Source organism: Schistocerca serialis, chromosome 8 (assembly GCF_023864345.2).
Source record: "Schistocerca serialis cubense isolate TAMUIC-IGC-003099 chromosome 8, iqSchSeri2.2, whole genome shotgun sequence".
NCBI lineage: Eukaryota > Metazoa > Arthropoda > Insecta > Orthoptera > Acrididae > Schistocerca > Schistocerca serialis.
Window position 1 is genome coordinate 278,549,144 of NC_064645.1, and position 13,815 is coordinate 278,562,958.

Below are 13,815 nucleotides of genomic sequence, written 5' to 3' on the forward strand. Positions count from 1 at the left end.
ATTTTTCTGAAAATTACCACACAGTTCTACAAGATAAAGCTCAAGAGTTACCACTGGACAAAGCAATGGGTTAATATGTGGCTCTTTGTTATATATTTCAAAGAGGAAAACAAAGTTGAACATCTTACTCATGACATTGTTTCTGATTCACTAGAGCACACCACAGTTGCTGTATATACTTAAAAGAGAAAAAAAGAACATGACAGTCAAAGATCAAAACCTTCCAAAAAAGTTATTCTATTTTTCAGATGGGTGTTCTGCCCAATACAAAAACAAAAAGAGCTTCTCAAACCTCAGTTTCCAAGCGGAAGATTTTGAAGTGTAAGCAGAGTGGCACATTTTTGTCACAGCACATTGCAAAGGGGCTTGTGACGGTGCTGGACGATCTGCAGAGAGACTGGCAGCTCATTCCAGTTTGCAAAGACCCTGTGAATACCAATTACGAAGCCCACTGCAACTTTTTCAGTGGACAGTAGAAAACATTATCAATGTAAACTTAGCATATGTAACTTAAGAAGACTATATTGAATCAGAATGTTTCGTGTAAAATTGCTTTGAACAATCATTGGCTATCAAAGGAAAGCATCAGTACCATGCCTTCATTTTGAAAACTAGATCAAAAATATTGGTGAAAAACTTTTCTTAGAATTCAGAAGTTTGTTAAAAGGAAGTGTCAGAATCTCACTCAAAAAACTAAAATTACCAGACACATCAGGCTATACCACTGTTGTCTATCAAGCAAACTAGTGCCTCAAGTACTTCTTGCAGAAAAATGAAGAACCTGATGAAGTAAAAATAATTTTTCTTCATCCAGCTGGGCCATCTACATCCTCCTTATATCCAAGAAATGCTGATGTTCTGGTGACAGTAAATCCTGTGACTCCTACTGGAAGAACTTATACTTTACTTGAAAGTGATGTGTACAAAACGAAGCCTTTTCAAACTTAAAATGTTAAACAGATCCTGTTACTTAATAGTTAGTTTTACTGTGGACTATTTATGTGATCTTTATCACAACAGTGTTCATGTTTAGTTTCATGAAAATGTCCGTATTAGTAATGTTGTAATAATTAACATGAGTACGAATTTGAATTATTGAAAAAGAGAGCTTCAGTATTGTTTCTTTCTTTCCCTGTTTTTTTTTCCAATGAAGAAATTATCATCCCAAATTTATATTTTGATATGTAATTTACAACAATACTAGGTACTCATGGAATAAATTTTGAAATTGTAAAATGTGTATTTCTGAAAAAAAAAACTAAAACTTTAAATTTTGTATAGAAAAGAATTTTCTTATTAACCTTTATATTATTATATTTGGTAGGGAAGGTTTTGAAAAATGACACCTATGCATCCCAGGTCTGTTGCAGTTGGCTTCTAAAGCAATTCTAAAAAGTACCATTTCCTGTTTTTGTGCCCATTTATGTTAACTTTGCACCTCTGTAATTATGAAACAAGTTGACACAACTCAGTAAAATTCCATGTTTTTCTAACAAGGGAACCTCCCAATCACACCCCCCTCAGATTTAGTTATAAGTTGACACAGTGGATAGGCCTTGAAAAACTGAACACAGATCAATCGAGAAAACAGGAAGAAGTTGTGTGGAACTATGAAAAAAAACAAGCAAAACGTACAAACTGAGTAGTCCATGCGCAACGTAGGCAACATCAAGGAGATCGGGAGTTCAGGAGTGCCTTGGTCCCGTGGTTAGAGTGAGCAGCTGCGAAACAAGAAGTCCTTGGTTAAAGTCTCCCCTCGAGAGAAAAGTTTAATTTTTTATTTTCAGACAATTATTATCTGTCTGTCTGTCCGTCCGATGCGAGGTAACTGCCCCGTAGTATGGGGACGCTACACCTAAACAAACATCGAAACACACGACGTCAGTTGACTACAGCACACGGAAGAGAGAGTATTCCTGCTAACGAGGCTCACTGGCTGGCAGTTGACTGTTCGCTACTTTGGACGAGAGTGCATTAAATAGGTGAGATGTATTCCGTGGGCAATATGAATCCAGCAAATATAGCTCGCGACTTAAATAACAAGGTCAATGAATATTTTCCGAACCATACTACATCGCATTGGACGGACGGACAGACAATAATTGTTTGAAATTAAAAAAATTAAACTTTTCACTCGAGGGCAAAGTTGAACCAAGGATCTCTCGTTCCGCAGCTGCTCACGCTAACCACGGGACCACGGTGCTCCTAAGCTTACATATCCTTGATATTGCCTATCTTGCGCATGGACTACTAAGTTTGTATATTTTGCTTATTTTTTCATAGTTCCACACAACTTCTTCCTGTTTTCTCGATTGATCTGTGTTCAGTTTTTCAAGGCCTATCCACTGTGCCAACTTATAACTAAATCAGAGGGGGGTGCGATGTGGAGGTTCCCTTGTAAGTCTATGCCAACAGAATGCCTTTGCCAGATTTCCAGAAAATCTGAGATGGTGAAATAGAAAACGGTCTTTTTCTGTGTTGATTTGTCCATTGAAGAGTGACAGGTTCATAAATCTTTTGTATATGTGTATGTTTCAACATTCAAGTCTACTGTTAGCAGCTGATGCTGCTACTAATGGAGCAAAGTTAAGTATTTTTATTATTTGCTATTAGATGTAGAATAAATTAATATCTGAATTCTCTGTTCATGAATGGCATCTGTTCCCCGCCCCTGCATCTACTAAAGAACCACACATTGTTCAAAGGAAGACATAATATAAATCTAAGACATAATTATGTTGCCCTCTGCGTACTATCCCTTGCCATATCCTGGTTTCACTACCTTCAACTGTTCAGAAAATAAAAGGAGCACTATATCTTACATGACTCGTCCTGGCAAGAAAAGTGTCATAATCCTGAAAATCGCTTCAGTAATGCATCTCAAGTTTTATGTATATTAATCATTTCAAAAATTGGTCATGTGCGATTAGGGCTTGCCTTTGAGGGTTCTATACGAACTTAATTATGTACACAGACAGTTCATCCATTTCGTAAATTGAGGATCTTGACAATTTTTACCTGTTATCGACATTGATATTGCCAAGATATGGGGCCCGCAGATTCCAAGACTATTGAGGGTGTTTTTATTTCAAGTATGAAAACGAATAACAAATAACAGAAGAAATGAACAATTTTCTAATATTTTCCTTGACTTGTACTGTGAAAACTTCCTCCTTGCCAGATTTCATGATTCTACATCAAGGGCAAGTACCCTGTAGATGCAAATGAGTGAGTCTGCAAGTATCAAAATATGTGAAATAAATGGCCATATCTTTTGATTGCTTTGACTTAGTAGCTAACATTTATTGTGCTGCCAAGGGACCATAGACCTTAGTGTGTGACGTAAATTTCAACTTGCTATGTCTACCTGTTCCTGAGAAAAAGGAATCTTAACAGACGGACAGATAAATAGACAGTCTGATAACAAATGACAATTTTTTTCATGTGATGCAATTACAAATTAATAATTTTTGCACTTTTTTTCTTTGGCTGTAGTGTGAAACCTTGCTTCATTTCACGATGCTAGGTAAAGGCAAGTACCCTTTGGGTTTTAATGAATGAGTTTGTGAGTATTAAAATATGTGATAGCCGTATTTTTTGTTGACATTGACATCGACGCTTCCCTTTTTTGCATTTCCAGTGGACCGTAGACCTTAATATGTGACACACATTTCAACTTGATAAAGTTACCCACTCCTGAAGAAAAGGATTTTGAACAGTGAGATGGACAGACAGACAGACAACAACAAAGTGACCCTATAAGGATTTTATTTTTGCTGATTGATGTACAGAACCATAAAAAGTAGAATTTAGTTGGATGACATTGTTGACTAGGAGCCTCTAAGGCAGGCTGTTCCAGCTCGTTGGCTCCGTTGTGAGCCGCGGAGCGCTCCCTGCTCCAGGGAGCTGCGTCGCTCGCTGTGACCAATCAAGTGGGCCGGCACGTGGCACGGCTGGCTGAGGCAGGCGGCAAGGCAAGTGTTTTGATGTGCCAGCTGCGTCTTACAAGATCGACAGCCTCATACTCTTTGCTGCTAAGACGTAGTGACACGCTACACCAGGAAATACGATGTTCAGGAAATAAATAAGGAACAACTGTTTTACAAATTTATTGGGCCTCTTTAGCTTGACATTTTCTTTTCATTACAAGATCGGAAATATCTGGCGTCAAAGTGTTCACAGCGTTAATGCGGAGGATGGCTTTCATTGTTGCATCCTGAAGAAACGATCGTTCCTTACTTTTTACTTTTTTCATTGCTGAGAAAAGATGCTCACAACAATACGTAGATCCCAACATGCAGATGATCTGAGTGGCATTGTTGTGAAGCTTGGGAAATGTTTTTTGCTGTAATGAACGATACCATCGTGACAAATCCAACGTGTTGTAGTACCTCTCTTTCAACAAAGTTGAATTTTGCAAATCAATAATCTCCAATTGAAGTGACGATGACAAGTCATCGGGGGAAACTGAAAAAGGAGTGCTGAACACCGTAAGTTCCATTTCCAAACTAGTGAGGTCTCGGAATCGTGTTTCAAACGACGTGATGAGCTGCTTTAACTTTGCTTGGTAATCGCCGAAAGTAGTACCTTCAGGCAGTTTTAAAGAAGCAAGACGATTGAAGAACGTTAAATGTCCATTACTCATCTGCGTCTCAAATAAACGTAACTTTTCCATGAACGCTTTGATCTGGTCGTGCATGTCGACGATTAGCTACCCTTTGCCCTGCAATGACAGATTTAAATTATTCAGATGCATAGTTATGTCAGCTAGGAACGCCAGGTCTGATATCCATTTTATATCTTTCAGACAACGCATTTCTTCCCCTTTCATTTCGAGAAAAAGGGATATTTCCTCACGAATGGCAAAGAAAACATCAAGAACTTTTCCCCGACTCAGCCAACGAACTGTACTGTGGTAAGGTATACCCCCATATTCCGCTTCCATATCTTTCAGGAATCCTTTGAATTGGTGATGATTCATACCATGACGCCGCACAAAATTCACACATTTCACGACATCTTTCATTAGACCACCTAGCTCTACTGTTTCAGCACACAGTGCCTCTTGGCAAACAAAACAATGAAGAGTCAAAATCTCTTTCCCGAATTTGACCCTGAGTTTATTTTTCAAACGAGAAGCAAAACCTTGGTGACGCCCGATCATTTGTGGTGCAGCATCTGTCGCTACAGAATGGAGCTTATCCCACAGCAAATTTATATTGTCCACTGATTCACAAACAGCTTTAAAAATGTCACGTCCTGTTGCGGTGTAATCGAGTGGTACCACATCCAAGAGTTTTTCAGTTACTTGCAGCTCCATGTCGACACCACGCACAAACGCTTCCAGCTGAGCACAGTCCGATATGTCGGTGCTTTCGCCAAGCGCTAGCTAAAATGCAACAAAGCTCTCCGCTTTTTACCTGAGCTGTGTCTCTAAATCTGCTGCCATATCCAGCATTTGACGAGACATTGTTTGCTTCGACAGGCAAACTCAGGCAAACCCCTTCAATTGCCTGCACCTCCCTTGGAAACAAACATTCTGCAACTGCTACCATGCACGATTTTACGAGTGGTCCCACCGAAAACGGCTTACCACTTGTCGCAATGACGTGAGCGACCCTGTAGCTTGCTCGAATTGCAGATTCAGTAGTGTTTTCTCCGCTCTCATTCACCTGAAAATTATAAACGCATTACAGAACACAAACTATGTTGCATGTTTCGATACCCTCCGTATTACGCCTCCTGGTATGTCGTTCTTAAGCCTGGCTACCAATTCTCTGCGTGCAACGCCTTCTACCTGATCGTAGTGCGCTGCTTGAAGACATGTATAATGTCGGTGTATATTTTACCTCCTCGCAGAATTAAATACTTTATGACATACAAGACACTGCGGATGCCCATCCCTCTCGATGAATAGAAAGGCATCCTCCAATAGAGGTACAGGGCTCCCGCGGCTAGTCGTAGTTGTCATTGAACACGGATTATTGCGTCAGTTGCGGCTGCATGCGGCCAGGGGGCAGTGAGTTCGCTTTCCCCCTCCACGCGGGCTCCGAGCTGCCGCAGTGTGCGCTCCAGAGCGCTCCGGCTCCCTGGAGCTCGGTTGGAACAGCTTGCTCTAAGGGGTACATTTGGCCACTTAGCCAGCATGTTACTATATGGGAAAGAAGTGTACTTTGTGTGTGTGTGTGTGTGTGTGTGTGTGTGAGATATATATATATATATATATATATATATATATATATATATATATATATATATATATATACATGTATGAAACCAAGAAACACAAATAGTAATTAGATAATTTGTTTATTGCAGTTTGGAGCTAAATTGTAGCACTTCGTGGAAGAGAGAGAGAGAGAGAGAGAGAGAGAGAGAGAGAGAGAATTATTTACATAATAAGTAAGTTTTAAATGTTGAATATGTTATTATTACTTGTATACAAAATGATAAACCCTCTCTGCTTCACAGTCTGATCCAAAAGTACAGCCAGGACAACCAAGCCAGTTAGCATTTGTTCGTGTATACTGTGGTGCAACAAATCAGTGTACAGTGGGCAATGCATCACTTGCAGCAGCACATATAGATACTACAACAAAACCAGCCATCATATTCCGCATTGCAGCAAGGAATGACAAGGGGTATGGACCAGCAACACAAGTTAGGTGGTTACAAGGTAAGTTATGACATAAAAGTTCAGCAGTGTAAGCTATATTTATCTTCTCTTTAAGCAGCATCACCTTTTAGGAGTTATTTATGGACTGTGAAACTGGTCATTAACATGTCAGGTGCATTAAAATTTAAACCATGAATGTAAATTTGAAGTACAGCATAACAGAACATAGTTCATGTAATTATCAATAGATTGAACAGCTGCTGTTGGAGCATAGCTCACAAGTACATACAGCATAAAACCAGACATCTTGTGTTGAGTTTCCAGTTTCTTAAATGTAGGAGCAAAGGACTGCATTAGAAGATTTTAGGGAGAAACAGTAGGTTCTGCACAAGAACTAGAAAGTGGACTCCCAAAATTTAGGTGGAAACAAAAGTTGAATGATGGGGATGGGGAGAGGAGTTGAGAAAAAAATGGCAAATAATATGAATGTATGTGATACTGAAGACAATAGCTCCAAGAAAGATAATTGTTTATCCTTTTAAAGATACCTTGAGCATTAGAAAAACACACAGTAAATTGGTGCTGTACGTAACTTCTGCTCCTAGTGTTGCTGTATTGGATCTGTGAATTTTATAATCTGAGCTAATCATAAATACATTATTTATATGCCTCTTTAGTGGTTATCACAGTCTCAACTACATGATTTGTTGTCTTCCTTGATATCATTGCTGATACAACATACAAGATTCAAGATAAATTGTTAAAGAAAAAGATAACAATAAGAAATTTAGATGCACGGAATCCTGTACCAAACAGCTAGAAAGACAAGGAGTAAAATAAACAAGCGTAATTAACACTTTGGAGAGCAAGCCCAAACATAGCTCAGTCTAAAACTGTGTTTTAAAAAGGCCACATCTGAGCATACATCAGGCCTTGATTTTCTCGTTACATGAGCCACCTGTCACTCTAAAACTGGACAAATTTCATACGAGAACAGTTTACAGATGTCTCGCTACATGTCCTGTAACTGGAGCTGCATTCTTTTGTTAGTTTCTAGAATTATTTTGAAAGAAGCATTAGTGAACATAGCAGCTGCTGACGCTAATGGTTGAGCCAATATTATCACATTCTGTGCATGTACTTGTTAGATTTTGCAGTTTGCTGTTCACCTGCCACAAATACGTCAAGTTTGTGGAATGAGCTCAGTAATTAACCTAACACTTTTTACTTAGGAGGATCATTATACTTTCTGTCATCATTATTTTAAATTTTTAATCCATTGTGGAACTACAGTAACTATGGAAAATAAATCTCTGATCCTTTCTTATTATGTATTACTCTCAAAGCTACATCAATTATATCTGTGCCAGTAATGCTTTAAATAATGGCATCAATGGTCGGTTTCTTAGGCCCAGTATGGGGAGGTCTCTAAAGTGTTAATATCCAGGTGACTATAGAAACAGAGTATTTGCTAGACAGTAAACTCCCATCACAACAATTTTAAGTTATGTTTGCATTGTGGTGTCTGGTGTCTAAATTTCTGAATGGTGTAACAAGTCCTGAACTGTACCAATATTCAGCAACAAAATATGGAGTGGAAAGCTAGTCTGCATTACTTTATTGGTGATCACATCAGGATAGATTATGACAGAAGTTGTAGGTAAAATTAGCAGATTATGTGCGAGCTCAGGTATCACTACCATTGTTTGACACTTGACCATTGGTGTAATCGAAATGTGTGGTACTGAGGGTGTGCATGTTTTAAGGTAATACCAACTGCACAGGTGAAAACTATGAAGGTGAACCATGTTTCAGGGTATCATAGAGGCCTGAAAAATACGTTATGTAGCTTAAAGGCCGGTGTAATGTTATCCCGGACAGTGCTGGAAGGGGTCAGCTGAAGTAGCCATTGAGAACATAGAAGGCTATATTTGTCTATAAAAACAAATAAATATAAAAAATATAATGTAGTTCAATATAATAGAGGGAAACAATCCACGTGGGAAAAATTTATCAAAAAACAAAGATGATGTGACTTTCTAAACGAAAGTGCTGGCAGGTTGAAAGACACGCAAACAAACACAAACACACACACAAAATTCAAGCTTTCGCAACAAACTGTTGCCTCATCAGGAAAGAGGGAAGGAGAGGGGAAGACGAAAGGATGTGGGTTTTAAGGGAGAGGGTAAGGAGTCATTCCAATCCCGGGAGTGGAAAGACTTACCTTAGGGGGAAAAAAGGACGGGTATACACTTGCGCACACACACACATATCCATCCACACATATACAGACACAAGCAGACATATTTAAAGACAAAAACTCTTTGTCTTTAAATATGTCTGCTTGTGTCTGTATATGTGTGGATGGATATGTGTGTGTGTGCGCGAGTGTATACCCGTCCTTTTTTCCCCCTAAGGTAAGTCTTTCCACTCCCGGGATTGGAATGACTCCTTACCCTCTCCCTTAAAACCCACATCCTTTCGTCTTCCCCTCTCCTTCCCTCTTTCCTGATGAGGCAACAGTTTGTTGCGAAAGCTTGAATTTTGTGTGTATGTTTGTGTTTGTTTGTGTGTCTTTCGACCTGCCAGCGCTTTCGTTTGGTAAGTCACATCATCTTTGTTTTTTAAAAAAATATAATGTAGTTCGATAGATAAAAAATCTATTCACCATATGATTGCAAAATAACACATGTATAAAAGGTATTTTGTATGCAAGCTTTCAGAGCCAGTTGCTCCTCCTTCTGGTTGAAGGGTAAGGAAAATGGTGAAGGAAAAGACTGGTGATGTTTAAGAAAAGGGGTAGAATTCGAAAAGTCACACAGAACCCAAGTCAGGGAACAGGATGAGAAGGAAAGATAACAGTACATTCTACTACAAAGAAACTATTTTTATTCCTTTTTAATTTTTTTTCAAAATCACCTCTGTTCAACAGTACTACTGTAGCAATTCCATAAGACTCTTCCCTTCTCATCCCGTCCATTAAGTTTCCTCTAACCTGGGGTTCTGGGTGACTTCCAAGCTCTACCCCTTTTCCTAAACCTTACCAATCCTTTTCCTATACCCCTCTTCCTTCCCCTTCAAACCCTTCTGCCAGAAGCAACCACTGGCTCCAAAAGCATGCATATGTATTAAAAGTGGAACCTCGCTTAAAGAGCACCTCTCAATAATGCGCAATTTGTATAACAAGCAAAACAAATTGTATAAAAAAGATACTTACTTAATGTGTGATGTTTCGCATAACGAGTGACAATGGTTTAGTATGTTGTCACGAGCTGTTTGCATGTAGCGGATGAAACATTCAACAATATGAGCGCCTTTCATTGTCAGCACTGGCATATGAACAATGTCTTTCATATGTACTGCATTCTGGGGGGCTAGCACTCTTTTTGATACCCTCCCTCTTAGTGCAGCTTGTGATCACACACTTTTCTAAACTTGTGTTTTCACTTTTTTTTGTTCACATTTTAATAACCTTTGTAGAAATGTCCTCAAAGATAAAGCCGCGAGAAGACTACCTCAAGAGAAAGAAAATGACCTTAGAAATGAAACATGAAATGATTGAAAAATGTGAAAGTGGAGCATTGCTGATTTAGCATCCACATATAATTGGTCTACATCATCTATTTTCACTATTAATGGTGACGAGATAGGTCTGTTCTGGAAAAAGATGCCAAAGCAGCAGAGGAGAACATATTCCCTGGTCACAAGCAAATGAAAGACAGTCTCACACTGCTATTCTGTGCCAATGCAAGCAGCGATTTGAAAATTAAATGCTGCTTGTTTATCGTTCAGGAATTCCATGAGCCTTCAAGAAGTATACAGTTCAGAAGAGCAGGTTAAATGTGATTTGGAGGTCCAACAACAAGGCTTGAGTGACACGTGATCTTTTTTGTGATTGGATCAGTGAAGTGTTTGGTCCTTCGTTGAAAAAATATTTGCTTGAGATGAATATGCCAATTCACATTTGGTGTGTTACAGACAATGCTCCTGCCCATTCTCCAGGCCTACCAAATCACCTTCTTGAAGAATTTCAATTCATCGATATCCAATTTCTGCCTCCCAACACCACTCTGTTAGTCCACCCTGTGGACCAGCAGATTATTTGTAACTTTAAGAAGCTCTACATTAAAGCACACTTCGATCATTGCTTTGAGTTGACTGAAGCTAACAATCTCACTCTCAGAGAGATTTGGAAATATCACTTCAACATAGTTGCATGCCTCAAGATGATCAAAAAGACTTGGGAAGGGGTTACCAAGAGAACTCTCACTTCTGCTTGGAAGAAGCTTTGGCCGAAGCGTGTTGTCGAATGTGACTCTGAGGCATTCAACTCAGTACCTGTGGAGCCTGTAGTCAATAGGATTGTGTCTTTGGCCAAGAGCATGGGGCTAGAAGTGGATAACAATGATATCAATGAGCTTGTGGAAGATCACAGCCAAGAAGTGACCACCAAAGAGCTTATGAAGTTGTAGAGAGTAGTCCTTCACAGGAGGAAGAGGAGGAGGCAGTTACAGAAAAGCTGCAATCTTCTGGCACAATAAGAGAAGTGCTGAAAGCGTGGGAATCAGTTGCATCGTACATTGAAAATCATTACCCCATTAAAGCAGTGGCCAGGCATGCTACAAATTTATTTGACAATAATGCTGTGGCACATTTTTGCCAAGTGTTGAAGCATCAGCAGAAACAAATGACTAGGTTGCTTTCTAGTAAAAAGAATTAGTTATGTATCATGAATAATAAAGTACATAATACTATATGTATAATTTTCTGTGAATAAATGGCATGAATAAGATAAAACTGTCAGTACTTTTCCTGCATGGAATGCATTATTGTTTTTTACATTAATTTATATGGGATAAATTGTTTCACTTAAAGGGTGTTTTGCATTACGAGTAAGATTCTGGAACGAATTATGCTCACTATGTGAGGTTTCACTGTACCCTTTATGTGTGTGTTCTCCTGCCGTTGCTTGGTGAGTAGATTTTTTATCTGCCCAATTAAAACAAATAAATAGTTGTTTATTGGTTTATTCCATTGTGAATTGGTAGATTTCTTTTCAGTGTGTTTATCATACATTCTTTTCAGTATGCTTATCACGTATTATTTGAATCTTATTACGATTGACTTACAGGCTTACATTTAAATTTGCTCTCTGAAGGAGGCAGATACAGCTTAAAGCAGCAAAAATTTGACAAAATTCACCAATTTTTCTTGTGACATAGTAAACTTGGAAGAATGAAAGTTGACCCTCTCAGACAATTGGTCTTCTTGTACAAGTTACAAATACAATCAACCATAAAGAAACTATTTTTACCCCCTTTTAAATTATTTCAAAATGACTGCTGTTCAGCAGTAGTACTATAGCATATTCATCATATTGGGAGTTAAATGTTGTGCTTAATTTACTTTATTGGCAAAATACATGTTTACAAAACTGAGTTCTTTTAGGTGCATACCAAAATACGTAATATTTTTAATTTGTTTTAAATTATGAATTTAGTTTTCTAAACTTTTTTTAACATAGTAGTATGTTTTTAACTGAGAAGCTATCCAATAGAAGAACCTGATGTTGCTTGATTATGTTGATATTATATAGTTATATACATCAAATTCATTCAGAACCAGTTTTTTGTGTTAAGAGAGAGACAGATCAAGAAGATATGAAGCGCAAGAAATGATCAAAATACATTGCTAATTCATTTTTGTACTTTTGTTGTTGTTTTAATGTAAATCAAAAGCTAGAAGCAGAGTAAGTTTTCCCTTCTGATGATGACTGGTTGTCTGTCTTCTCTAATCTGATCTTAATCCTTTTTCTTGCCTCTTGTGTTGTTTCTAGTTTTTTTTTTTTTTTGTCTCTGCTGATTTTATTCACACTCTATCCACTTGGTCCGACGTAAGTCTATAAAACTTTGAGGCTTAATTCCTAATTGTGTAATTACTTCCGTCTACCTTTCATGCCTCCATTAAGGGTAATTAATGCATCATTAGTTGCAATTTTAATAATAATTTTTCCACAAAATCCACTTTTGGGGAAACCTTTCTAAATTTTGCTGTTCAGTGACTCATTATCATTTTGTGTATTGGCTCCAACACACATTTTTAAGAGCTCTGTGGAACCTACATTTTTAAATACAGGCTTGATAGGTTCCATCACTGCAGGTGGTAAAGTATTTTTGTGCCTATAGCTACGGTAGTACAAGTTTATATGCCAACTAGCTCTGCAGATGATGAAGAAATTGATGAAATGTATGATGAGATAAAAGAAATTATTCAGGTAGTGAAGGGAGACGAAAATTTAATAGTCATTGGTGACTGGAATTCGACAGTAGGAAAAGGTAGAGAAGGAAACATAGTAGGTGAATATGGATTGGGGCTACGAAATGAAAGAGGAAGCCGTCTGGTAGAATTTTGCACAGAGCATAACTTAATCATAGCTAACACTAGGTTCAAGAATCATAAAAGAAGGTTGTATACATGGAAGAATCCTGGAGCTACTAAAAGGTATCAGATAGATTATATAATGGTAAGACAGAGATTTAGGAACCAGGTTTTAAATTGTAAGACATTTCCAGGGGCAGATGTGGACTCTGACCACAATCTATTGGTTATGAACTGTAGATTAAAATTGAAGAAACTGCAAAAAGGTGGGAATTTAAGGAGATGGGACCTGGATAAACTGACTAAACCAGAGGTTGTACAGAGTTTCAGGGACAGCATAAGGGAACAATTGACAGGAATGGGGGAAAGAAATACAGTAGAAGACGAATGGGTAGCTCTGAGGTATGAAGTAGTGAAGGCAGCAGAGGATCAAGTAGGTAAAAAGACGAGGGCTGGTAAAAATCCTTGGGTATCAGAAGAGATACTGAATTTAATTGATGAAAGGGGAAAATACAAAAATGCAGTAAGTGATGCAGGCAAAAAGGAATACAAATGTCTCAAAAATGATATCGACAGGAAGTGCAAAATGGCTAAGCAGGGATGGGTAGAGGACAAATGTAAGGATGTAGAGGCTTATCTCACGAGCGGTAAGATAGATACTGCCTATAGGAAAATTAGAGACCTTTGGAGAAAAGAGAACCACTTGCATGACTATCAAGAGCTCAGATGGAAACCCAGTTCTAAGTAAGGAAGGGGAAGCAGAAAGGTGGAAGGAGTGTATAGAGGGTCTACACAAGGGCAATATTATGGAAATGGAAGAG

At 38.3% G+C, this 13,815-nt stretch overlaps 1 protein-coding gene across 3 annotated transcripts in view; it reads left to right on the top strand.

Moving 5' to 3' along the window:
* The window catches only part of LOC126416262 (host cell factor 1-like), a 111,239-nt gene that overhangs the window by 81,334 nt on the left and 16,090 nt on the right, over positions 1-13,815 (top strand). For all 3 annotated transcript variants that reach the window (XM_050083892.1, XM_050083893.1, XM_050083895.1), the window contains one exon: positions 6,472-6,676. In XM_050083892.1, coding sequence (XP_049939849.1) covers positions 6,472-6,676 — 205 coding nt within the window. The remainder of the gene's footprint in view (positions 1-6,471; positions 6,677-13,815) is intronic.